Here is a 27,181-nt window from a genome sequence, read left to right on the forward strand (position 1 = left end):
GGACATAAAACTAAGGGGGGGGGAATCTGCTTACTTTGCACCTATTGATCAAAAAAAAAAAACACCTCAACAAAACCCAAACCCAACCAAAATTCCACCTCTTTATTTGATAAAATGGATGGATTACCTCAAAGTCAGCACAGATAAGTCAAATTCCTCCTGACATCCCCTATACCAAATCATTTCCCTAACAGGGCTAATTAAGCAGCTGAAGACCTCCCTGGTTTAGCTGCCTCTGTACTGGCAGAAAAGATTCCATTCAACCAATTAATGTTTTTGGAGGAAAAAGAAAAGCTCCATCAGAAGACATGAAAACTGATGCAACAAGTTCACAAACTGATGTTAGAACTGGAAAAACAAATGGGAATTATGACTTTTTAAATACTTTAAAGGCTTTTAATTTTCAAAGGAGTTGGATTTCAATTATTTCGTGATCATTAATTTTAAACTGGATTTAAACAGCATTGTTGTTCGTTATTCATTATACAGCTTGGCTGCTCTACGCAACATGAAATCTCTGTTCAGGCGTATTTTTCTCATTATATACATATTTTGTATAACAAACAATATTCTTGCTCTTTAACAACAGTGGTTGAAACATGCACACTTGGCAAAATCTAATGTTCAAGGACAATTATCCTCTGCTTTTTATCTGTGGAAACCACAGGAGCAAGCTACAACTTCTACCTAGCTGAACTGCAGCTGGCAGCAACACACAAGTAATAGGGGAAGGAAAACGGCCCATTTAATATATAAGGAAAATCTCAAATGCTTCAGGCAAAATTCTGTTCTCAGATCCATACCACAGATCCTGACTCCAGCGCTCTGCCCCTTCTTGACCCGAGTATCTAACGCTACCAGAAGCTGCTGCGGACATGTAGAGGCAGAGGTTTATTGGATCATACCAATCTAAGGCAGGATTTTGCACACAAGGATTCCTGGACTGATTCCCCAGTTCTCTACATAACCCTGCCATAACCACATCCAACTGACGGCCAGGAAGAAACTGCTTTGTAAATCTCAGACTACATGACATGCTGGGCATCTGCACTTGTCAGCTGAATAAATTTTTCTGACAACATAAATCTGATCCCACTGAGAAACCCTTTTTAAAATACATTATTGACTAAAAATATTTATATGCAGCACTTTTCCTGTTAGCAAAGGTAATATATTAACTGCCTGCCATTACCACAAGTAACTTCAGGTCTAAGAGAGAATACTTTCGTATGCATGCTACATTATCTATTTTGAATTAAAGCATGATGCCAATATTCTACTAAATCAAAGCCGAAGTCTCAATCTCAAACAGATCTTGAGTGACACCTGCATTCTAATTTTTATGAGCAGTTTGTCAATGACTGGACCATAACGAGAAGTACTGCTTTCAAAATATGTAGCTATAGGTAAGCATGAAATACCCTTTTTTCCTATTATGACTGTTTATCACTTTAGATCTTAGTTGTTCTTTTACAAAAGATTAAGTGAATTCCAACAGACAGATAGGCACAGAAGATCACCTACTTCTTGTCTACGGTAGGATTATTAGAATCTTACATATAAAAATAAAACCACACAGCAACCACAAATCAAAACCTCTCAGTCCAGCTACCATTGTATTTCTCAGACTTGTTCATAGCTTGCTGTGGAAGAATTTACTCCCAATGTCCAGGCAGTCTTGGCCTAAGGAAAGTATCATCAGAATGAAGGAGGAAAGCTCCACAAATACATCTGCCTATGAGACCTCAGAATGTACTTAACGACATCACGGTAGAACCCAACTTTCTATTATACATGTACCCTTTAGGTCCCTAATGAATTCTATGACTGGGCACAAAGAGTTTCATCTACCAACAGGGCAAAAACAATGGGTCATAACTCAAGATGCTGTTAAGAGCATCAGCATTATAGCGTTACCAAGCACTGGCAAATCCAGATGTGGATTTGAACAGTATTGCCTGTGCTCTATTTAAAAAAAAAAGTAACTTTAAACACATCATTGAAACAGAACATCTTAAAAAATGCAACAATAATTTTAGCATTTACTTTTATAGGCAAGCTTATGAGTTCAAAGTAAACTTCTTTCTGCTCAGTGCCTCTTTAAGATCTCCGCATCACTCTCTCTTTCACTTAATTGCCTGTAGGAAGAACATCTTACTGCAAGATAAAAGATGCAGGAGGGAGATTACTATTTGTAGGTAAGTTCGTCAAGAAAGATGCATTTACAGCCTCCCCCTGCTTAAACAACCACACAGACCAGTTGTACACAGAGTACAGGTCCCCTCAGAATAAGCTTGCTTAGCATGCAAGTACACTATCTGCCTAAACTCTGCTTTTCTGATTAAAGTTTTGCATTTAATTAAAATTGTCTTTAATTAAAATGCAAATATTCTAGGACTTTAACAATAAATTGTTTACACTAGACTGAGAAACAGCCCTCAAAGGCACTGGGGAAAAAATAGTTTCAATTGCAAGCTGCATATTCAAACTTCACTGCTCAATGAAAATGGGTAAAGATCCTTTTTTTTCTCCTATTGGCCTAATCTTTTTTAAACAAATGGAAAGATATCCCAATTTCTATCTAGAATTCACACAGAAAACAATTCCCAAAGTTATTGGCTGTTGAGCAAGTAATTAGGCCAGTTCAAAACATCTTTTGTGTTTGAAACAATTCCTTTAGCTAGGAAATGATACTGACACCACAAAAAACCTGCCAGCTAAATGAATGATAGGCAGAGCCTCTTCGATAAGTGATAACCGCGGGTGCACGCTTGTGTGCACGCAAGGATCCATCTGCACTACCCCTTTGCCAGAAACATCCTGCTAGAGGTTCAAAAATAGCCGTTCTGTTTACAAAAGAGAACAGTTTAGATATAGCAGATATATAGCCTGCTCATTTCTTTCTTTAAACACACCCGGAAAGACTCTACACCCTAGGCTTTGATTTACTGCAAGGCAGACTATATGCTCTGCAACATCAACAATACTTCTCCATATGAAGTGCTACATCTCAAAGGTGAATTATGCTTATGACCAACTCATAACCATCCTCCAGCAGGAATAAAATTGAAGCCTTGTAGTTAATCTGACTTAACCTCCCAGAAAAAACAACTTTAAAAACATTACATTTTTTCCCAGGGAAACTTCAAATTGGGCTCTTAGCACTGTGTGTAATAAGCAAAAACACAATTATGCATGGTTTGGATAGAAATCCATGAGAAAAAACAGGAAAAGGAAAAAAAAAAGACAGTAACTTAACTAGTGCTTGGGAGGTTTTATGGTTCATTAGCAAAATACAGCATTATGCTCATCACCACATCTCTGCTCAAACACTGAAAAGCAGTGATGCAAGATAAATGAGAAAATGGAAGTAACATTGAAAGTCTGAAAAATTCACATATAGAAGCCAGTGGAACAAATCGTATGTGGGAACATTCTAACTGGAACTCCCATCCAGAATAATGGTATGAATATGACTGCAATGGAAGTTCCATAAAGCATCCTCATTCTCATAGAGAAACTCTTACAAAGACCCGCTTGCCATAAATTTGAACTTCCTAAATTCACTGCAGATCTGAGAAAGCAAAAAGAAATAAATTACCATGGTTTGACACCATCTCCTTCATCACAGTAATTCCAGATTTCAGTATAACAACCATTACTTAACTTGCACGCCATAATTTACACACTCTTTTACACAATAATTTCTGATCCAAGAGAAGATTCATTTTCCTTTTGTAATTATCTTGTGTCAAAGTCTTTAACCTTTTTGCCTGAAAAGCTAGAGATGGATTTCTTCTGGAAGCATATGCCCAGAGCTCAGCTCTGCTTGGTGTGCCACCAAAGGAAGACACTGGACATGACCAGACAACAGGAGGTGAGAGCAGCCAGTGGCACAGGGCTGCAAAGCAAGGCCATACTGAAAACTCAGGTATACAAAGGCAGCTATTGAACCTGCCCCACTTCTGTATGATTCAACACTAATTTCACAGTTTCCTAAACCTGAAGAAAGACAAATAAATTACCTATTTTTAACAGAGCACACAATCACTTTAAGGTTTCCACAAACATCTCCCTACAGCAAAATGGGCCAGGTACTGCTGTTTCAAGCCATGTACATCAGGGAGTTAAGTGTACCAACCCTCTGGATTTCTCTGTTGAAGAATGTATTACTCTTCAATACAGGATTTAAACTGAAAGACAGGAGATTTTGATTAGGTATTAGGAACAAATTCTTCCCTGGGAGGGTGCTGAGGTGCTGGCACAGGGTGCCCAGGGAAGCTGTGGCTGCTCCATCTCTGGCAGAGCTCAAGGTCAGGTTGGACGGAGCTTGGAGCAACCTGCTCTAGTAGAAGACATCCCTGCCCATGGCAGGGGGCTGGAACTGAATGAGTTTCAAGGTCCCTTCCAACCCAAACCATTCTATGATTCTGTGATTCTATGAAATATACCTTAACAAAGCACATCAGTGTCACCTACAACCAATTACCACCACCAGCTGCCTTCAAAACACTCTACAGCAAAGCCATTTATTGTAGGGAATAAAACCTGTGTCAGTTCAATGTGAAACTGTAAGTACAGCATGAGATCCACCCAAACCACAGCAGTGCGCAACTGCTGCTTGATTTGCATAATTTACACAAATTAATGTACATTCAGTAATTAGCATTTCAAGAAGAGGCTGGTGTGAGCCCAGGCAACAGGAGCACACCTCACCCGACACAGCAACCAGCCTCTCTCACAGGCCAGGCAGCAGTCACCACTTGGTATTATGGTTATCACACCCTTCCCATAACACCAAGTCAAGACACTTCACTCTGGTGTTTCTCCAATGTTATGATAAAAAAAGAGCAATAGTCTTATTAAAATGTAGAGTAACTTAACCAGACCCATACAGCCTTGCCTGTTCAAACAGCACTTTCTAATCACAGGTGAGAAGCCAGGGCTGGTTCCAGCTATGGCCTCACTTAGGGGCAGGCAGAACACACCCCAGTAAACCCCAGTAGATACATCACAGAGGGCTTAATTCCATCCCACCAGTCTGAGGGAACAGGCTCTTAGGAGTGCAAACCTCCTCAGAACACCCTGCCCCCAGGTCTACCCCAATACGGTATTTCTCCAATGCTGATGAAGGAGGGCACTTATATCAGGCAATAACCCTGATCTGAGCCTTGGAGCAGTGGCTGTGATCCACAGCAAGGGATGCCAGCATCCCTAATGCTACCGCACACTTATCTGGTCTCACCCATGCATCTAATATCCTTCATTTTATGGGAAGACATCAAGGGCAAGAGAGATGATTTTATATGACTACATGGACTGTTTGGACTTCCTTCCAGCTCAAGGTGTCCAGTAAAATGAAGGAAAAAAATACCCTATTTTAAGTGCTACAACAGCGACATTCCCAGCCCCTAAGAAAGTACCACTCAGCTACAGGGTGAGCAATTAGTTCTTCCTTTCAGGCACCTTTCCTGCCCGAGGAACAGACTGTTCATTTTTATCCTGTTTCCAATTTCCCCACTGGCAGAGGTGCAGGAGAAGTCTCTAGCAATGAAGTTGCAAACCCACGTCAGTATAAATTTCCTTTTTGAGAAGTTTCAATCTTGTTTTATCAGCGACCAGCGGCTGTGCTGAGGAAAGCCTATAATGATTTTCTCTTTTTCAGGCTTATTCTAGAATTGCATCTATTTTGGGGTTTTGTTTAGATCTGTCGCAGCTTTCATACCGTTGATCATGTTGTTTTTCTAACCCGCCCTGAACATCTGTTGGCTCTTTCTGAGGCTGCATAATCCTGGGGTTTTTTTCTCTTATGTATTCCACTGCTATCAGCTGGTTGTTATTCTTGGGTTTATTTTGCAGCACACATTTTATGTCTTTTAATTTTAAAACAAAAAGAAAACCCCAATTTTTAAAAGCACCGGTTCCTTCTGGCCCCATTTTACCCTGCACAACAAATCCATACCTGCCACTGCTTTTTTTCTGCCTGTTCATTGGGTTTCTTGTTTGTTGCTTTTTAAAAACACCCTGAATCACGGTAAAGAAGCCAGCTCACAGCAGACCTAAAGGTAGAGTGAGAAGACGATGAAGGATCTTATTTTCTTAATGATAAGAATCAGTACTTATAAAAAATGCCAGGCTGGCAGCCCTGCAGAGAGCAGAGCATACACCATTTAACCACAAACCAGACACACACACACTCAGCAGGACCACTGCAAGCACTGAAAGGGGAAATAACAGTCAAACCTTGGCCTCCTCACCGGGGCTGCCAGCGAGGGCAATAACGAGTGCCAAGCGTGGGGGTGGTTTTTCTGACGTTGACACTGGGAACTGTTTGGAGACTACAATTATTTTGCATAGCCTAACAAACAGCGATCAGATGGTAACAGCTTTTGGTCACTACCAGGCTGGACTGCATTCAAACCTAAAAGAGACATGTATCTCCTCAGCCAGCAAGTCTCCTTACCCAGTGATTACAAAGCAAATAAGATTTTGAGGTTGACAAGAGTCCCTTTTAGCAGCATTTGGATTATAAAATTGCTCTGACTCACTGCAGCGCATTGCTCCCTCTTAATTAACAGAGCTGAACTTTGTACATGTCTAGACTTCCTCCTGCAGAATGGCAGAGTTTGGCCTTCCCGAATATCACTTCAAGTCATATTATTTACAGAGCCTTTATTCATTTCAGTCATTTGTTTCAAACATATTTTCCACAGAAAGAAGAAATGCACCAACTGCTGGGCCATTTAATCCAAACTTCACAGTTTAGATGTTTTATTCAGCATTTTAAAAGGGATTGTCTTAGGGAATTTTATGTGCCGCATTTCTAACATTAACTTTACAGATTGTAAAGTGCCTTGGGATGCACTAGCATTAAAGGCATTAAGGTACTGCAGGATTTAACCAAATGTGTATTGCACTAAGAAGAACCTTTTATGAAAGCACATACAGATAAAAAACCCACAGTAATGCTAGTGTTTATTAAGAGATGCTCAGATTTATTTCTGCAAGCAAAACAATTTTCCTCTTCCACTGCCACTGGCAAAAAATCCTTTCCCAAATTAAAACATTTTCCACCAGTACTGACATAAAATTGCTGAAATATGTTACTTTATGGGAAAACCTATAAAAGAAGTTTGGGGTTTTGTGGTTTTGTTTCGTTTTTTTTGGGGGGGGGGGAGTTGTATTGTTTTCAGGTGGTTTTTGTTTTGGAGTGTTGGGAAGTTTGTGTTTGGGGTTTGTGGGGTTGTTTCTTTTCAGGCAGACAGGCTAAGGATTTCTGGTTTGGGGGTTTTTTCCTTATTATTTAGTAGTCAGAGCAAATTAATTAACTATTAATTAGCTTGACTATTCTTACAGGATTTTATGGGTACAAAAAAGGATGAATCACACATTTTGATCCATGCTTCCCGTTACTATCAAAAAGTTGTATTTCAAATACAAAAAACAGCTTGTACAGCTAAATCCCTTGACACGCCTGGAATCAGAGTAGGCTTGTACACCAATCACTTATGAGAGAGGATTTAATGTCAGTGGGTGAAGTTCAGCACGGCGAGGAGGAACAGCATTAACACAGACACAGCAGCCTTATCAAAGAGAGGTGGGCTACTGTATCAGGCTTTATCTCCACCCTTTAAATGGGAGGGTGGATTTGATCTTCACCACTTCCCTCCCCATATTCCACCTTTGTAACACCCAAGTATTCAAGCTCTGTGGTCTCAATCCAGAGACTGTTACAGTGTTAAAAAATGTATCAGTTGATTTTAAAAGGCTACAGAGAAAGCCAAAAGAAAGTGTCATGGATTTCAACTCATAGGACTGAACACACGATCAAAGTTTAAGTGCAGCATATCTATAATGTTTTTCCAAATAAAGTAACACTGCTGGAACTCCATCACTACAACATCAGAAGAGAAGCAACAAACACTTCATAATGCCTGATCCACCTTTTCATTAAAATTACATTACAAATAAAACATGGGAAAGGAAGTTAAAAAGCAGCATCTGACTCCTACCAAGGAGGGAAGGATTAGCTGTCCTTTGCATTCCAAGTATGAAAGTTAATATGGCATCACAATACACACTCAGAGCTTCAGATCTTTTCTGAATGATGGCAATATTTTCTCAAAGGCACTCGTTACAAAATAGCCCTCAAACAGATTTGTTTCTCTAGAACATCTGTAATCCAAAGCATTCCTTACAAATACAGCTGAGAGCATTCATTACATTTATAAGTGAAAACTTTCAGATGACCGACCTAAAATCCAATAATACTGTCCTGTTTAAAGAAAAAATGTGGAATTATGTTTTCCAATTACAATGGGTCCTAAAACTGAATTAAAGAAGGAAGATACTTTTTTAGCTATTGATACTTTTTAACTATCTCTCATGCCTTTCAAGCACGAAGGCATTTTCAATTACACAAGTGTCACATTTTGTTCTCACACAACTGTCTTTTCAACCCAAGTTCAAAGCAAAATCAACCCATACAACTTAGTTTACATTTCCACTGCAGACATCACTTCCCCATCTCAGTCCATTCCTCAGCAATGTGCTTCCTCGGGAATAAAATTCAGACAACACAGGTTAACAGAGGAACATTTGTCAAGTCACTAAGACCACATTTCAGGGCCTGTAAAATGAAAATATCACTATCCACATATTTAACACCTGGGTTCAGCCATGTTTCTCAAGTGCTTTATACATGCATTATTGACAAGACAAACGGTTTTACTGAGCAACAAGCTACACAGCAGCTTGCAACACACAACTGTCCTTTTCCTGTGATGGACCTCAAACTGGGAAGCATGCAAATCTCACTTGCTTCCATTTACTGCACTTTAAGCACTGCTGAGATGCTGATACACATCTGGGTCTTCCCAAACACATACTCACCCACATCTCTACTATTTCCTATCTAACAGAGATGTCCACCAAAAAGGCTGATGGAGATATTTCTGCCCTATGCAACTGGACATACAGTCAACCCTGATTAGCAGGCTGCCAACTGAGGCATGACTGCAGTCAGTTAGGTTTACTCTGATGTGGTCTAACGTATAACTGTTACTACAAATATAGCCACTCACTTAAACCCAATGTTTTGCAAACTGCACACCTGCGTTCTGTAACAACAGAAAAGCAAAGCTGGGAACTCTATGAAGAGTGGTCTTGAGTCTCAGATCTGAATATCATATTGAGTATCACTGACTGAAACTGCAGTCATAAACGGCATCTCTTACCACAACCTCTCTGTCTATGTATTTATTTGACAGTAATCACTAAAACATCACAAAGTGTTGTGTTATCACTGTATCTATCTCAATATCTATAATTACTTTCTCTTATGAAAAAAACTAGGACAGGGAGTTGTAGCCCTCAAAGATTACAGATACCCATCTTCCTAAGCCTGACTAAGCCTAAACACACAACAATTATAAGATGGTAAACAGCAGTAATTGTACACTAAATGTCTTTTTAAAGAGCCAAATGTGCACTTAAAGTTTAACTCCCACTCACTGCAGCTCTAGAACAAACAGTAAATTAGTGAATACAAAACTAGGGGGAAAAAAAGGGAAAAAAAGAACAAGAAAGCAAGCCCTGCAGCATGTTCCTTCGGCAGGAAGTCGTTGTCATTTTTCCCTTTTTTAAACCCAAAAACCACAACTTTGCAGACATAACACAGGAGAGCTTCAATAAAGCACTCCATGCAGTAAAAGCATGTGATGTAATCTAAAATAAAGTGTACTGTCTGGTAATTACCATGCATTAATAGAAAAAGGAGCATCCAGAGAAATAAGCCACCTTCACCCTACAAATGAATCCAGTTGCATCCTAATTTCTCAACAGCCAATGCATTAGCTTGCATATTTTAAAACAGGGGGTTATTTGCACCTGTATGTCTCAGTAAAATGCAGTTCGTTTCATGACCATTATAAGCAACTAAGGCTTCCTCTTTTCACTGGGACAGGTGGCATGAACAGGGCAGAAAGCCCACAGCTATTTTTATTCCATGTCCATCAAACCTAACTCTGAGGTACCCCTCCAGCCCCATTCACAGTGAGACTACAGTCCTGAAACTGCACAAGCCTCATGGTAGCCTTTTATTGGGTTGATGGGATATTGCTTTGGGAGTGTTGTTTGAAGATGAGTACCATGGAGCCAGAATGAATGCAAACTTCAGTCCTTAGCAAGCATCAAGTACAGAAACAAAGGGGACTGAAATACCCCCACTCCTTCTGGATGCAGCCAGACCTGAGCACAGAGGAAGAACCTCACTGAGCACAGATGAAGAACCTCATCCTGCCAAGGCCTCTTGATAAGCAGGGGACACTGGTTTCCAGAGCAGTCTGCCTGACACATGAACATGATGTGGGAGAAAGGGGAAAAGAATTAAAGCATTTTTTAAAGCAATGTAGCTGAGAAATGACAAAAGCCAATTCCTTTTGCAGCGTGCTGCAGCATCTGTTACTGTGTGACAGGTCTCCTGACAAAATGAAGAGGTCGTGTGTGCTAAAGGCAATGCCTAATTATGGAATACATGAAATATATTACAAATATTCCAGTATTTCCAAAGAATGCCTGTGACATTTTCCACCAGAGGTATCATGTTTGATTCTTCCGTGTCCATTTCCACATCTATTTCCATGTCTACACTTACAACACTCAGAGTATCTTCACAACTACCACACATGTCCCACGCCACCTCTAAAGCCAAGTGTATACTACAGTATGCATTTTGCAAACGTGAGAGATGCGGTGAAGAGAGATGATCTTCCCAAAACCTCCAGCACAGCATGCCCTCAAATGGGAACTCCACATCTAGTCTACAGCCACGAGATCGGTTGCTATTGCTATTTATTACCCACATTTACTACTGTAACAGCATCTGGAGACTAAACAGTCAGGCCATACCACTCTGTGCCATGTAACTACATGACAAATGACCACATGGGATTTTGCTGCAATACAAAACACGTAAGAACTAATTGTCCTTGCATAAAGCATCACAGGACAAGGGAGAAAGGCAGAAGGTATTCTGAAAATCATAAGCTTTTCTATTTTAGAACCTGAACATTTTAAGCCTCCCCAAAATTGAAGGGTTAAAACACAGCTATTTGTTTTGAAGCATGCCTTCAGTCTGAATACAGCAGCCAAACCAACCCAGCACCTGTCAAATCTACTAAACTATTCTCTATTTAACCAGAGTTTACATTCAGTTCAGTCAATTAATATAAGCCTTATCAGGTTCATGATAATTAGCACACTTATTAGCAGCAGTAGCAACAGCAGAAATGGTGTCAAAAGGAAGAGCTTTGTTGTAGTTCTGTTGTTACCAACAGAGACTCCTATCTGATCTTACCTGGTGATCTGCTTGCTCTTGTACTGCCAAGGAGACCCACTTACTTTGCTCTTAAGCCAGACAAATTACTGTGACAAGAAGCAGACTTAGGGTGGCTTCAATTCACAGATCACTTTAAGTACTTTACACGTTATGTCTATTAAACCACTTGCTTTACCAATTTCTTTTGGCTTATCCAGGGCTAAGCTGTTTTAGTTGGAGGGGAAGCTTGTTTTTTGTTTTCCTTTCTTTATTCCTCCCTTGCTGTTTTATTTTAACCATGCATGTGTTGTGAGGTTTGTGCCATTACAGTTAAGGGCTGTTGGAACAAAAAATCATTTTAATAGATAAGGAAAAACAAACAAACAAAAGCCCATTTTTGCTTTTCTTTGCTTCACAAATATAAAGTGCACATTAACACATGCAGACTTCTTAAGGCAGGTATCAGTTGGAGCAATGAATAACGCCACTTTTTTTAACTTAGTCTTTTAATGGAATTAAATGGCTGGTACAATTTAGACCCTTCACACAGAAGATGCCCTCTCTTTCTTAGCCCAGAACCTGAAGTATTTTGATCACAACTGTCAAATTCCAAATCTTTGTTTATACATATACACATCTTTTTTGTGACTTTCTCTCGAGCTGCAGGGTCATAAGGGCATAATTTACAACACAGAGGAGTGCTTTAGGAAAACAGTAACTCAAAACACAATTGCTGTTTTCCCACCAACTTGAACTAAGCCTCTTCCTTTTCTCTTAAACTCAGAACCATTAAGTCACATCATTAGCCCAAATTACTTTGGGTAAGGCTAAAAGTTAACATTCTTTGATGAAATTAGCTGCTGCTTTAACAATAAAGGCAATATTGTGCTATCCTTTATGTATCACTGTTCTTAGCTATTCAACGTTAGATAAGACCTGGGGAAAAAAAAAAAAAGAAAACCAAAAACTGTACTGTGTGGCATGTTATATAGGCAGGCAGGCGACTTTATAAAAGGAGAGACAGTGTTATAAACCAAGAGTCAAATCAGAAATCAAGCCTTGATTTTAGATTCCTGTGCTTTCCGATATCCAAGGCAGACCACTAACATCAGTTTAACATTATCTGGTTTTGTAAGAGTAACTACAGAAGCAGGGATAATTTGATACAAACTGAGCTGAACTGTAATGAAGATATTTTCAGGCTACATTTTTAAGAGCATACTTGAAAGGCTGGCAGAACAATCCAGAGCTCTGATATCTTCATGAGTTCAAAACAATGAGATACTTAAGACTATTCACAAAAAAAAAGGGGTAAGAAAAAATAGAACAGAGGAAAAATGGAGACTTAAATGTTTCTAAGTGGAAGAAACACATTTTCCATTTCAACTTTAACACTCCACTCCTGACACACAATGAAAATGTACTTGTATATAACCCAGCCATGTCAGCAGTGAAATGCATCTTCAGGCTGTGCAATGATCTAAGAAAATCTGAATGGGCATATGGGAACAGCTCATTTTGCAAGACCTCCAAAACCAACCTACTGATAAACACCGGAGGGTGCCTGCCTGCATGCATACTCACATGCCTATTTGTTGTTATTCTTATTCATTACTGAGTCATTATTATTATTTAAGTGCCGACAATGCACTCGTGAACCAGAACAGATGCAAAATATCTTGTGCTAATGAGAAAATCAAAGCCTTTCTTATATTAGCAATTTCATATTATAGGATCTCCTTATTTTTGCCAATAAAGCACAACAGTAATTAATACAGCAATATTTTCTCATTATTCACAAGTAAAGCAAGTAAAACTGCTTGGATCCTGCCTTGGCTCTCCCCCCTACCAGCACAAAATACAATAAATACTATTGAAGAATTCCTACTAAGACAAACAGCTGCCAAATATAATACAACAAAAATCTCCCATGAATGGCTCTTGTCTATTTATTCAGAGATACAGTCAGTGTTCCTCACAGAAAATAAACAGCATGGCACTGCTCTTTCATATTTAAATACTTATGCTGTGTCTTATTACAGTAACAATCTCACAGGATAATTTGTCAACCAAGAGCTGGAAGTTGCATTAGTTCTCAATGTATCATGAAACTGTGATGCCCATCTCCCCCAGTGCTGCTGGAGAGCACACGGGAGTTGTGCCTGCCTCTTACGACCACCCATTTTTAATGTGAGGCCAGAGATCTTGGAACTGCTCCATGTGTAAACTCCAGGTAAACCTGGTGCAGAGCATACTTAAATTTAGCTGAGGAAGAGGGCACTGTTCATTCGGCAATGCCAAAACTACTTGATCTCAGAAAACAAAGCCATGAATACTCCCCAGATTTAGCCCCCAGAACTGCAGTGTAGGGAGCATCTCTACCTCAGCAAACATTATTGCCCTTTTGAGGAACATTCTGCATCATGGGAATGTAGTCACGACCAAAAGCATTTCTGTGACAAGAAAAGGGTTTTTTCCCCTCAATTTCAGTAATGAACACAATTTAGGCAAAAAATGACTCAACTGTGACTGTGCAGCTCAGCCAGCCAATGAACCATTGCTGCAGAGAAAACGACCAGCAGAGCAAAGAGCTAGGTCCCCTTGTCATTTCCCCTAAAACAAAGCGGGCTGATGAACAATACGTGGTTCTTAAGGCCTTGTTCAAGAAGGTTGCTGGAGTCAGAGACAGGCCCCATCCTGTGCTGTGAGTCGCATGGGTATAATCCTGTATTAACACTCTGGCACCCCAAGGCCCTCTGCGAGGGCAGCGCCCAGCACAAGCCTCCCTGCACACCCAGTCGTTTCCAACCAGAGCTTGCAGGCGGCTCCCTGCTCCTTAGGAGAGGCTGACTACACATTCTATATCAAAACACTGCTACTGACTTGAAGTATGTGGGAAAAGGAGCCAAGATTAAAATGCCAGAGCCAGTAAAACTGCAACATGTACCAACAAATGAAAATGTGAATGAAGAAGTTCCGTCCTCAGCAGGTTCTCAGAAGGAGAAGCAAAATCCTCAGAATCTGCTTTTCCGACTAAAAAGGCGACTAAAAGAACTGGATACTACCTCTCTGCTCGACATCAGAAACCAAGAGAACCTCATGTTCAGAAGAGTGTGGCTGAGCACTTAATAGGACTGAACACAAACATCAAAAACCTTAAATACAAATAAGAAAACATCTATGGGAAGATCATCTGTTCTGACTCTAAAGGTCTGTGTGAAACAACTGCCAGTTACAACAGCAGCATCCTGTCAATGACACACGTTTAAACAAAAGGAATAAAATACACAAACAACAAGCCAACGTTCTGGCAACAATGGATAAAATTGCCTAAATTTGTAATTTTGCATTAAATATTTAGCTTAATAAAACCAACAACCATGTGTTTGAATTTGAATAATGTTTTAAAAACCACTGTCACTATGATGGATGAATGACAGTTGGACAGTTTGATCACAACCGACAATCCACGTTGAAGTTCAGACGAATGCCCAATCTTCACGTCCTCTTAGCTCAGCCATAAGTCAACATGTGCTTATCATTAAGCATGCACTTGCATCCACTGACGCAGGCACACTCACAGTGAAGTACTGTGTGTACTCACATACCTTGCTGAATCTGGAAATGCGTACACACATATCCATGCCACTAAACCCCATCATTTCCAGCTTTTTGACAGTCACCCCTTACCGCATCCCCCATCTGTTCCTGGGTGGGTATCTTCTCCACAGAACATTTGTAACCCCTCGCATTACTCCCCCTCCCCAAGCTGTGACGCAGTCTTAACCACAACTTCAAAAACACACTGACATTATAATATACAAACATGTGCAGAAGATATACAGACTCAGACACACCAGGGGATAAAACAGACTGGGAGGAAATGAGGAACTTTATGTTACTGTCTTTTCTAATGAGATAGAAAGTGGCAGATGTAAAGATTTCATTCAAGCGACAATCTCTTTTATGATATGAATAAACTACTAAAACAGATTTAATCCTTTATAAAAAATCAGATTATAAGAGGCAGACAAAATCACAACTTTATTCAATACGCCATTTTATCCACTGTGACTAATGCATTATTTGTATGAAGTTAAAGTGGAGCGTTGGAAAGCTATGAAATAAATCAAATGCTCTACTTTATGTAATCTTAACAGACAGATCCCATTAGAATTCTACTATGCATAGCTGTTGGTTAAAATCATTGACCAGTATCCTTATAAATTAATCAACTGAGGTAATGCTGGCTTGGCTGTCATCATTTGCTCCTAATCTACATCTAGAATTCACTTCAACTCTTCAAGCCCTTTGGAACAGGTTTAACAATTCTCTCGCCCTTGCCTCACACATCCACCTGACCGTTAATGGTTTACAAAAGACCTGCTACAGTGGAACTATATCATTTATGTTCTTTCCACAGATATTAGAGCATATATTGACACTGCGTTACAATTAGTTAGAAAGATATTAAATCTTAACCAAACATTCTAGCCTGCCTCAATTTTTTGATGAGACATTTTATCATTGAAGTTGAATCTGCAGGCAGATTGTGTGAGTTTACACAAGCAAGAATCATTACAAAATCTAAAATAACCCTGATCTGGTTGAAATGCATCTAGCAAACACTCCTGGCTATGGATAAACAGGAGGAAAAAAAGCCTTCTAGATACCAGGTTATTTGAGCGGCTCTAATGTGTTTTCAAACATATGACTTCTGTGTTATGTCTGTGTATTTTATGCAGTTTCTAGTCATGTTTGTTAGATGTCTGCATGTCATGTACTGCAAGATTCATGAGCAGTCTACAGCCAGGCAAAACTCACACAACAACTTGTCTTGGGTAATGGGGAAAGAACTAGGCACAGTGAAGTGACAGGAAGGTGTATTATTTATTACCCTGATGAGGGTAACACCTAGTCATGGCCTATGACCCAACATGCTCTGTGTCCTGCTGATGGGGCTGTAGGACTCCGAATGAGCACAAGTTGTTTTCCTACACACATTTCAAAACCCTCTTTCATTATGTTCCCTTATCTGTGACCCCTCAACATGCACACTAAAGAACAGTCAGTTTGGGCAAGGGCTCTTTAAAGAGAGAAGGAAGGACTGAGCAGTAACAAAACTATTGTAATAGATTGCGTAACATTTCTGGAGCTCTACCACAGAGTAGGTAAAGGTCATCTCCTCCAGAAACAGAGTGAGAAAGCAAAGGAAGCTCTCGCTAAGTATGTTTTAGAGCTCACTAAATCAATGAGAAACTCCAACTGGCTGCAGTGGCCTTTGGCTCAGCCCTCTAGTGCAATTTTAATGGCCAACAGACAACTATCAAAGCCATGAGGACAATACTTGTAAATATGCATGCTACTGATAATCTCCCTAATTACCTTACCAGGATTTCATAAAAATTCAGTCCCTTCTTCAAAATCCTATTGTTAATTTCAGAACCAAATTCCACCAACACAATCTATTAAAACAAGTATGTTCAAATACCTCCTGCTTTCTGGGCCCAGGAATTGGTTTTGCTGTCTGTTTTCCCTCAAACCTGGGAAGAAAGGACCTTCAAATAAAATTCTGACTCTATTTTTTTCTTTACACCACAAAGATTGACTCTTCCTAGTGCTTGCTAAATGCAACACAGTAATTTGTGTCCCCAAGGGGTATAAATAGAAAGTATGTTCAGCCTAATAACATATGTGAAGAAAACTTATGCCCAGGGTTAACCAACAAAGCAGCAGTCTGCTAGAAACAAAGGCAGCTGGTTCAAAGACCAACAATGCTTCTGAAAATGTGTAGATGTACTACCCAGTGAAGCATCCAACACATGACATTTACTTAAGCTGCAGGTGCATATACAAAGCTTTGCTATAAGACCCGGGAAATGACAAGTCTTCTGGAGCAACAAGATCATTCTAGCTCTGAAAGGTCCGCAGCCTTCACTGTCCGGCTGAGAGCAAGGTAAATTATATCAAACATGCACATGTAAATGCATTCTGCCCTTTAGAAGAGTTTCTGTGCTTTGATTACCCTTTCTTGTACATATGCTCTGCCCAAATCCTACCATTTCTCTTTATGGGATTGCCTTTCCCCTACTAATACATCTGCCTAGGTTCCTGTCTTGCTCTATCACCATAAGCATTCATAAACATTAAGAGACTTAACCTCATCACACCCCTGCGGAATAGGAAAATATACCCATCAGAGTAGGCAAGCGGTGAACTGGAACTCAGCTGACAGCAGTCCTGACCAATGCAGAGTCCTTCTGTGAGTTACTTCACTCCTCTCTTCCCATTCCCCTGTGGATAAGATGGGGTAACTGACGGTAGACTGATGCAAAATGCCTCAGCCTATCAGTAAAATTGTGAGGTGTTATTCTTCTCACTTTACAAAAGGAAGCAAAGCAAAGAGACATAAATCAACACTGCTTGGAAGGTCTGTGGCCAGAAAAGTCACCCCATTTTTCTGAACGTGTGTCTGATAACCTCAGCACAAAAGCTGAATCCAACACAGGAGCTCAATGCATAAGCTATGCCATAGAAAATCTGCATCAACACTGTTCACTCTTCCTGTAGGTAAGGTAGTACAAGTAAGCTAGTGAAGGACTGTATAGCTAGAGGGAAGTTCAGAGTAGAAAAAAAGCATCTCATGCTGACCCCCAGGAAGATGAGAAAACGAACAGGAACACCAAAGGTAACCAACCACACAGCCCAAACCATCAGCCCTCCTCTCTCACACTTTCCACCTAACAAAAGAAAGGAGAAAAAGGCAAATTACCAAAGCTGTAAACGTCACTCCCCAACTCTGACAGACACAAAGTGACTTTCCAGTGGCAGAGCCAGGAAGAAAATCCATGTTCTATTCCTTGATTTCACAAACATAACGAGGATGACCAAAACTGCCAAGTATGACCAAAAAAAAGCCACACAAGTTATCTCCTTCGCCAAGCAACTGCTATCCTCAGCCCTTGGCCAATGCCTCAATCCCTTCACCTATGCCTCTTCAAAGACTTGGTGAAGACAAATGGGCTTTCCAATGTGCAGTGAAGCATAAACCCATGAAAATCAAAGGGCTGCTTTTTTGAGTAAATATGAGCTCCAAAGCCATTGTCCTCTCCCACAGAGGAGATCTATGAAAATGCTTACCATAGCATATGCACAGTATTCTTTACACTCTGCCTCCCCGCTGACCACCAGCCCCAGGGCCCAGTCCGCTTCCCATTACAATCAGCTTCACCACACCCACTGACTTGTATTGGAATTCTTTCAAGGACCCTAACTAATGAGTTTTTAAACACTTGTAGACAGAGAAGATAATTCCTCATCATTATTCTTCATAGGAAACACCAGGAAGAATGTCATTCCATTGTTCTACAGGGAAGAAACTGGAAGAAAAATCACCCCCACATTTGAAAGAGCAGCCAAAAGTTTTTATTCATGTCTTGGCTACCCCAGGCTATAAGTGAATCACCTGAGAGCTCAGTATGGGGACCTAAAAAGTGTGCAACCTTCTGAAATCAAGGCCCCTGCAATCATCTTGCACCCTGGCCTCTATGCAAAGAGGCTCAAAATTAACAGGCATTTATTTTCCCAAGTCTTGAATACTGCATTCTCAAATATAAACATGGCTACTGACAGCAGCATAGACATAAACTCACCTAAACACTGTAGCACTGAAGCATCTTAGCCTCCCTCATGACATGAGACTGAAATAAATGGGAACTGACAACCTTAATGACATTTTGTATTTCCTGGTTTTATATTTAAAGCTTTGCTTTTGCTTTCTCTACTGACAGTTGTTTGCTTTCTTCTTCACAAGTAAAATCTAGACCTAACCCAGTGGTACAGCAAAGGATGACAAAAAGAACAAGTAGACCTACATAATGGATTGTTACACTCTCACCTAAAAATACTTCAAATTAAAAACGTTCTGTTGTGAAGCCACCTTCTCAACAGAGATCATGAGCCACCAAGTACTGCTCCATTTTTACCCCATCTTACTTTTAGGTGTCCATCCCTTTGTAGGATGCAGATACCTTCACCTATCACAAGGGCCTACATGTGAATGACCAAGATTAAAGTACAGCTGAATCCTTACAATAGCCCATGCAAAGCACCATAAGGGAAAGCCCTAGTCTCAGTAGTAAGACATCTGCAGGTTTGAGCCCCAGGCACTGAAAGCAGTGCAGAGCTACAGAATTACTTATTCCACAACACCATGTACACCCACAGTGATACAAAAATAGCTATTATAATACTTGTCAAAGGAACAACTGAGTGATTTTAACTTGGTGCTCTATCTTGTTTTCTTCTTTCCTGCTTGTTAATAGCCCACCCCTATAAAAACATATAATCATGAGTGGGCTATTCATGTCTCACTATAACTGGTAGCACCACGCAGCATCCAAGTCAGGAATCTGAATTGCTGACTACAGCTCCTCACTAAACAAGCCTTACACATTGTACGTAGTAAATGGCATTCCCCCATTCTCTGTGTCACCTACAATGAATATCAGCCTCCAGTTGTGGTATCATCTCCCACTCTCCTATAACCTCAGCATCTCAAACTACCTGGAATAAGGACTCATCGATAATCTCCAGTAAAAAGACACAGATTAATTGCTGTGGTCAAACAATGAAAGAATTCCCCCTGTAAAAGTTCTCTCGGTGGCTTGGCTTGAACACATTCATAGCATGCCATTAAAATGTGATATAAAGTTTTACAGAAGAAGAAACTACTGACTAAACCTTTGTTTAAAAGTCATAATAATTTATGGTGTGGATCTGCCATGTACAAGTCAAAAAACATTCTCTTCATGATAAACCAGTTTGTAACAGCTGGGAAGTCAACTGCAGGAAGTTTTGGGTTATTCTTTTACCTCAGCCCTCTAGTTCCAGATTATTTTTTCAGCACTACAAGCCTAACCTTGTAAACCATTGCACTGACAACATTCAACAGCAGTCTTGCTGAGATTAAGAAGCAATATGCAATTCCTCTCAAGTTTCATTGAGACTGGGCTCCAGAGGACAGAGGTTTTGAAAACAAACCCCATAGCTCATTCCCCAACATCTTCACTCACAAATGCAGATGGAATACCACTTGCCCTTTGTGGGAATCTTTGGTCAAAGAATTGTATCATTAGAAGTTATTCAAACTGGAGCTTAAAAGCTACTGACATGCTATAAGATACTGACTGCCTTCCTTCCTCTCATTTTTTATCAATACAGTTACCCATTAGTCAGGAGTAATGTACCTTCTGACCCCTGACCAAAGCTATTAGAACAATTCAAATATTTTTATTAGAAAGCATCAATATAGAACATTCAGTAACAATAAAAGAATGAGAAAGCTGTCTTTTCAAGTCACTATTGTGAATTCCTGACTGTATTGTATTATGAGTGGTCTGGAAGGTTATACTAACTTGACATATCAGTGGATTTACTACCTTCTTGTTCAATGCCTAAGAAAGAATTTGTAACATTGCAAAACCTAGAGTTGTGGCACAGCTTCAGTTTTCAGTGTTAACAGATGTTTGATGGCTCTATAGAGAAAAGATTCAATCTTTCTTCCCCATTTTTCTTCTCAACAAAAGACAGTAAATTCAAACTGAACAGGTTCAGAACTGGGTTCTGTGGAGTTTTTCCACATGCATAGTATTAGGTGGGTTCAAAGTGCCTTGCTGATCCTTGTCATTAGAGAGTTGCTCCACATTTCACTAAGTCTGCATTTCAGCCAAAAGAGGGTAAAATCCAGTACTCTAAAGACAACTGGGAGCATCTCCACTGACATCACCGGCTACTGGCTCAGGCCCAAGCTGAAGGAAGACACAGGTACTTATGTTATTCATTCATTATATACATCTAACAAACATTCAAGAGCCCAACCTTTCAAGTGCTCTATACAAATTCCATTACAACAAACTAAAGGCACCAGGAAAATACAGGATGGGGTCTGTTTAGATACTTAGATTTCACATACTTCCTTGGTTCAGTGTATAAAATGTACCCTATGATTCTTCTAGATTTTTTTTAATTATATTTAATATTTTCATTCATTCTGTCTGCCCAGTTATTTGCACAAACATGTAAAGCTGCTGACAGATTTCAGTCAAATGGATGTGCATTATACAGTCAAAAATGACACCAGTTTCCATTACCAAATACATGGAAAACTGGGGTTTAGTCATTAGCAAAACATGCTGAGTATTTTGGGAGTGATCAAGAACCCAGTTCAGTAAAACCTGAAACCAAGAATTGTCTCAGTAGGACTGCTTGTGTGCTCAGAACTACACACCTGCCTATTGGCCCTGCTGTATTAAGGCCCACGTGCTTTTTTTAGGTCTTAGAGTAAATTTTGTCCCTTGCATGATGGGAATTTTGCATGACTCAGATAAAGACAGAATTTGGGCCTCATAACACAAAGAGCTTCATCACTCTCTTTCCATGACACTAGAACACACTGTCCCAGTCCTAAGAAGCTCAAAAAGACTACCAGTGTCCACCCATTCCTTCAGCAATCATTTAGTACATTTAATTCTTCTGTAGAATGTCACATTTTCCCATTAAATTATTTAGTTAAATTACAGGTTGCAATGACTGTCTTGTCAGACAAACAAAGGGAGTAATTCTGCTTGACTGAAGGATCTGCATCATAACACCATCTTTTACTCAAAATCTCAAACAATATAATAGGCATTCATATACAAAGTGCTTAAGTGCTCTGAAGTTCTACCTGACATCAGGACAACTGAACAGTATCTGAACAATCTACTCCCCATCCCAATTTGTGTATTTTAGAAGTAATTAAATTCTTGAATGAATCATTAGGAAAACCATTCAAATGTTGTTAAACTGATGGTAATTTTGCCTCATAGGATAGATGTGAGCTTAATGTTTGCAAACGGACTAATGTTTTTAAGAGTTACACTCCATGGAGTTCAATACCAGCCAAGGAAGAATTACTAAATCAGGATGTACTTCAAATACAGGTTTTGGCCCAAGCCTATTTTTGGTCTTCCTCGGCTGCTTGTTTTGACAGCCTCTAATCCCCCTCACCCACCCACAGCAGCCACACAATCCACCCATTTACACTTTCAAAGCAAATTGAAAATGAAACATTTTCAAATAATTACTCAGGGATGTCTGTAATACAAATCCATAAAGTGACTGCAATTCAACTGTAATATCCTTGAGGAGAAGGAAGGGAGGGGGCGAAAAACCTTACAGAAATCCATTCAGAATGGGACTTTCTCCTTTACTAATGCTTCCACCATCATCCCAAAACATAAAGAAATAAAAATACAAAAATCCATCTAATCCCCCAAGAGTCTATCCACTCGGCTTCACACATTCCACGACACCCTCCACATTCAGAAGACTTTTCACTTAGTGAGCTATTGTAGACCCTGGTGAAGAAACAGTAACCGAGAAGGTCTTCTGCAGAGGCACAAGGCAAAGAGGGGAGGGTGAAGGGGAGGAAATACCCAAGGCTGGAACTGAAACAGTCCACCTTTGTCTGGAGAGCAGGATCACCCCCTCCAGGTTGAGGACTACACTGAAAGTACATGCTCCCATGGCATGCGGCGTGTTTTTACACTCTTACAGGAGAGGAACCTGGCCCACAGATGGCCTGTTCTCAGCTCTGTCAGCCACAAACAGACCTTTGAACTTTCTATTTATATAACAGTTTAGTGAGTTTAAGCCTCTTCCTGTATAACTGGCAGTTTGCTGGTTCGGTTGTAATTAGGCTACTTGTGATACATAATATAGCAAAGAAACAAAAATAACACAAAAAACCAAGAGACTTGTTTCTTTGCTGTGAGAAGCCTTCCCCATCACAACCACACAGCCACGACAATACTCTTACCTGCTGAGCTTATTTCCCTTCACCAGGTTTTATTTTATATACCTCAACATGCATTCCCCCCACTAAGTATTTTCTTCTACTTTTTTTAAGGATTGGAGCACTTAAATATTAATACCAATGACAATAAACAAAATGTAAACCACAAATCCCTCCACCTTTGTTTGTGTTACTGAGGAGCTTTATATTCTGGGGTGCTTGGGGTTTTGTTGGGTTTTGTTGCTTCCCAGCTGCTGATTAATGGCACCACCTTACTCTGCAAGCAGGTTCAAATCTAGCCACATGGTCCCAGGACACCTGAAGATTTCATTTACTTGGTTACCACAGACAAGTGTGGAAAGTGATTTAAAAGATGAAATTTGATTTTTAACAGCAAGTGGTCCCCTTGGTGCACACAGGCATCCAAGCTTTTCATTATATCCATCTCCCTGCCTTTCTCTCTCATAGAATAGCTCACACTAAATGCAAGCCCAGGTGAACATTTCTTGCTCACCCAGGAATCACAGCAGACTTTAGTCTTGGCCCTTTCACCTCAGCCAGAATTTGGATTCATTCAAATTGTTTGAGGGTTTTGGTATTTTTTCCATCTTTTCAAGCCTGGAAGTCTGTCCAAACATCCACTGGGATACTCGAGGCCTTATTTTACACATTGTACCCAACTGGTAACAAAAAACCCCACACCAACCCCTGGCTACCCTCCCAGCCACATTCTTGATGAAGGTTCAATTAAACCCCTCATGCTTATACCACTGTGATCTCGTGTAATAAGGAGAACTAAAGGGCTGATTCTGCAGTTTGCATCAAGACAAAGCTCCCACTGATCATCGGGAACGCCAGGTGAGTATTCAAGAACATATGTAGCAGCAGTGCACACTGTAACTCTGACAGTTCCTGACAAAACACCCTTCAAGGGGGGACACAAAGACATACCTCCACTGGGGGGGTGGAAATTAAGTGTATTTTTCCCATCAGCCCCAAACTTTTGGGCAGTCATTCTGGGATGCAATGAGAATGCATTACACCTTTTCATGGGATTAAACAAAACACCTCTGCTCAGGCTGTATTTTTCAGTGTATTTCACAGGGTGACTATGTTTCTGTCGTACTTTGCATACAGATGATACATAGAAACACAGACACAGACACACTGTAGGCCTGAGCTTGCCTTCTTGGCGACTGCAGCACAGATTAGCAGAAGTTTGGGGTTAGCAAGGAATGCAGAAGAGGGTCTAACTGCCTTATAAATGCTTGTGAAACACGGTTTACAAAGGCCAGTTTGCAGACAGAAGGGAGGAGGACAGTTTCAGAACAAGCAGCGATTCACACATCGTGTTATATATACTTATTTGTAAATATTATGAAGTAACCACACAAATATTACAAAGTAACAGACAAAAAAACAATAAACCTTGATGGGTAAGCATGCATATTTCTGGGTACACAGAAATGATGTGTATAACATATTACATATATACACACGCACATATTTATGGAGAGATGAGCTAAATTCAACTCTGTAAGCAACACAACTTGTCAGAGACAGAAATCTTTACATATACCACAAGATACATGTAATGTTTGTGGATACACGTAGATTACATACTTACATATTATATACATGTGTACTTGCACATATTAATTGGATTACTAAAAGCTAAATTCAACTTGATCTCTTCAATGAGTAATCGTCTGTGAAAGCCTGTGCCACACAGAGAGTTTGTGTAGATATCAAACACTTTGAAACAGTCAAAGCAAAAATGTTCTTTCCTCCTGGACCTTAAAAACCTCTAAATCCAATAAATTTCATTTTATGGAAGCAAGCAAATGGAATTTCTAGAACGAGTGGCAATATGTTCATATTTTATGGAAAAACAGGCGCAAGAATTCCTTTCTTTCTGATGCACATTTCTAAATCCACATAAAACCACAGCCAAATGAAAGTAAGTTATTAAGCAAACATTAAAACTCAATACCTATAATGTTCCTAGCATTCGAACTACACCCACATATTGGGTTGTAACAGCTTCTATTAAATTAATGATGTTGCCCACGCTATAAATTAGGCAAATTATATGCAAATATTATTTGAGTAGTAATACGGTGGTTATCAGTTGTCTGCAAAATAAATTAGTGCAGCACAGTAAAGATAGTGGGGTACAAGCATAATATTTAATTGAGCACTAATTTTATTGTGATTATTACTTTTAAATAACAACAGAATGGTTATTAAAAATATAATATGATGGCTTATGGAGAGCTGATAAAACACGCACATGATCCAAAATGCCTGCTTGCAGATTAATATTGATAGAGGGCAATTTATGGTTCCAAGTATTTACTCCAAACTGCTGTCAAATGAAACGTGACAGGTATTTGGTCCTGATTATCTTGGATTTGCAACCATAGCTGCTAAACTGTGTTTGGCAAAATGATAGTTATTAACTCAATATATTATCTTTTTCCTAGCCATACCTTTGTATTATCAACAAAGTAAAGTAAACCCTCTGAAAAACACGAGGTCCAAATGCTCATGCATACACACATATAATCTGGGTGACATTTACAGATTAGAATCACAAAATACAGTATTTTAGCCTCTTTTTTTCAAGGCAAACTGCACTCCAGCCTAAGAGCATTTAACAAAGCAGTAACCAACCGCTGAATTTCACCGTGCATAGTTGAAGAATTGTATTTACTAAATTGAAAAGTAAAGCAAGAACTGATAAAAAGAGCCACAGAATAAGCACGACCTCATTAACCAGCGACTAAATACCTACCCAAAATTCGAACTTTCCCAGCTACTTGTCCACCAACCGAACATTCCTTAACATTCACTTTGGTGACAAGTTTACAATACACTTAAATAGATGCACCGACCTTTTCAAGGTGTGCACGTACCTGCACAGCAATATAAACCGAAAATTCCACTTTTTTCTTTTTTCTTTAAAAAAGGGGGGAGAGGGAGTGGGGAGCAATAAAGAAACAGACCGAGGGGAGGAAAGAGAAACCTGTTATAACATCACGGGGACTGATCTTCCCACTTCCAAAACTAACTTCAATAACGCTTCATCCAGAGGAGGAAACCTGCAAACCCAGCCCCAGCAGCCCCCACACACACTCGCTTCCCCCGTGAACGGAACATTGTCACTGACAGCGGTAAGCACAACGTGAGCAAAGCCGCGTTCCGGGGTAAAACACCGACTCCTTGGCGCTGCCCGGGGATGGGGCTGCAGCCGCCGGCACACGGCACATCCCGGCGCTCCGCCGCCGGCTCAACTTCACCCCGCAGCCGACGCACCGCGAGGGGCTCCCTCCGGCCGGGGCCGGGGCTGCGGAGCGGAGCCGGAGCACGGCGGCCCCGACGCGGCTCCCCGCGGACCAGCGCCCCGGCGGGCACCGGGTGCTTCGCCCCTCAACAAAGGCTACGGCACCGGGGAGCGAGAAGAGCAGGGAGGAGAGGAAACCGGCGGCTGTGAGAGGAGAGGAGCGGAGAGACGGGGGAAGGGGAGGGAATATAAAACCCCAAAAACACCCGAAATAAACCCAAACCTACCACTGCTGCTCTAAGTCCCAGTCCCTGAAAAAGTCGAATAGGTCCATAACGATGTGGTGCGGAGACCCAGAGAAGTGGTGCCCCCTCCCCTCGAGCCGAGGAGCGCCGAGCCCGCAGGGCTATGGCAGCGCGGCCGGCATGGGCACGGGCACGGCACGGGCAGGGGAGCGGCGGCCGCCGGGGCCGCGCGGAGCCGCCGCCGCCAGCAGCGCGGCTCGGCTGGGAGCGGCGGGAGCGGCGGCGGCCCTGGCGCACGCACACACACACACACACACACCGCGAGGGGAGGAGCCGGGGCCGCCCCGAAGCCGCGGCATGGAGCTGCCGCCGCAGCACCGGACGGAGCCGAAGGAGCCGTGGGGCGCAGGGAGGTGTGGGGGGGGGGTGGATGGGCAGCGGGGGGTTAGGGTCCTGGTTGGTGTCGGAGAATGGGAGACAGAAGTGGGGGTAAGGGG

The 27,181-nt window shown here is 40.8% G+C and overlaps 1 protein-coding gene across 2 annotated transcripts in view; it reads right to left on the reverse strand.

The window, feature by feature from the left end:
• The window catches only part of AFF2 (ALF transcription elongation factor 2), a 329,870-nt gene extending 302,954 nt beyond the window's left edge, over positions 1-26,916 (reverse strand). For both annotated transcript variants that reach the window (XM_034064377.1, XM_034064376.1), the window contains exon 1: positions 26,727-26,916. In XM_034064377.1, the coding sequence (XP_033920268.1) occupies positions 26,727-26,773 (47 nt within the window). In that variant the 5' untranslated portion in view covers positions 26,774-26,916. The remainder of the gene's footprint in view (positions 1-26,726) is intronic.
• Between the last annotated feature and the right edge of the window lie 265 nt (positions 26,917-27,181).

The sequence above is a fragment of the Melopsittacus undulatus genome, chromosome 6, assembly GCF_012275295.1.
Source record: "Melopsittacus undulatus isolate bMelUnd1 chromosome 6, bMelUnd1.mat.Z, whole genome shotgun sequence".
NCBI classification, from domain to species: domain Eukaryota; kingdom Metazoa; phylum Chordata; class Aves; order Psittaciformes; family Psittaculidae; genus Melopsittacus; species Melopsittacus undulatus.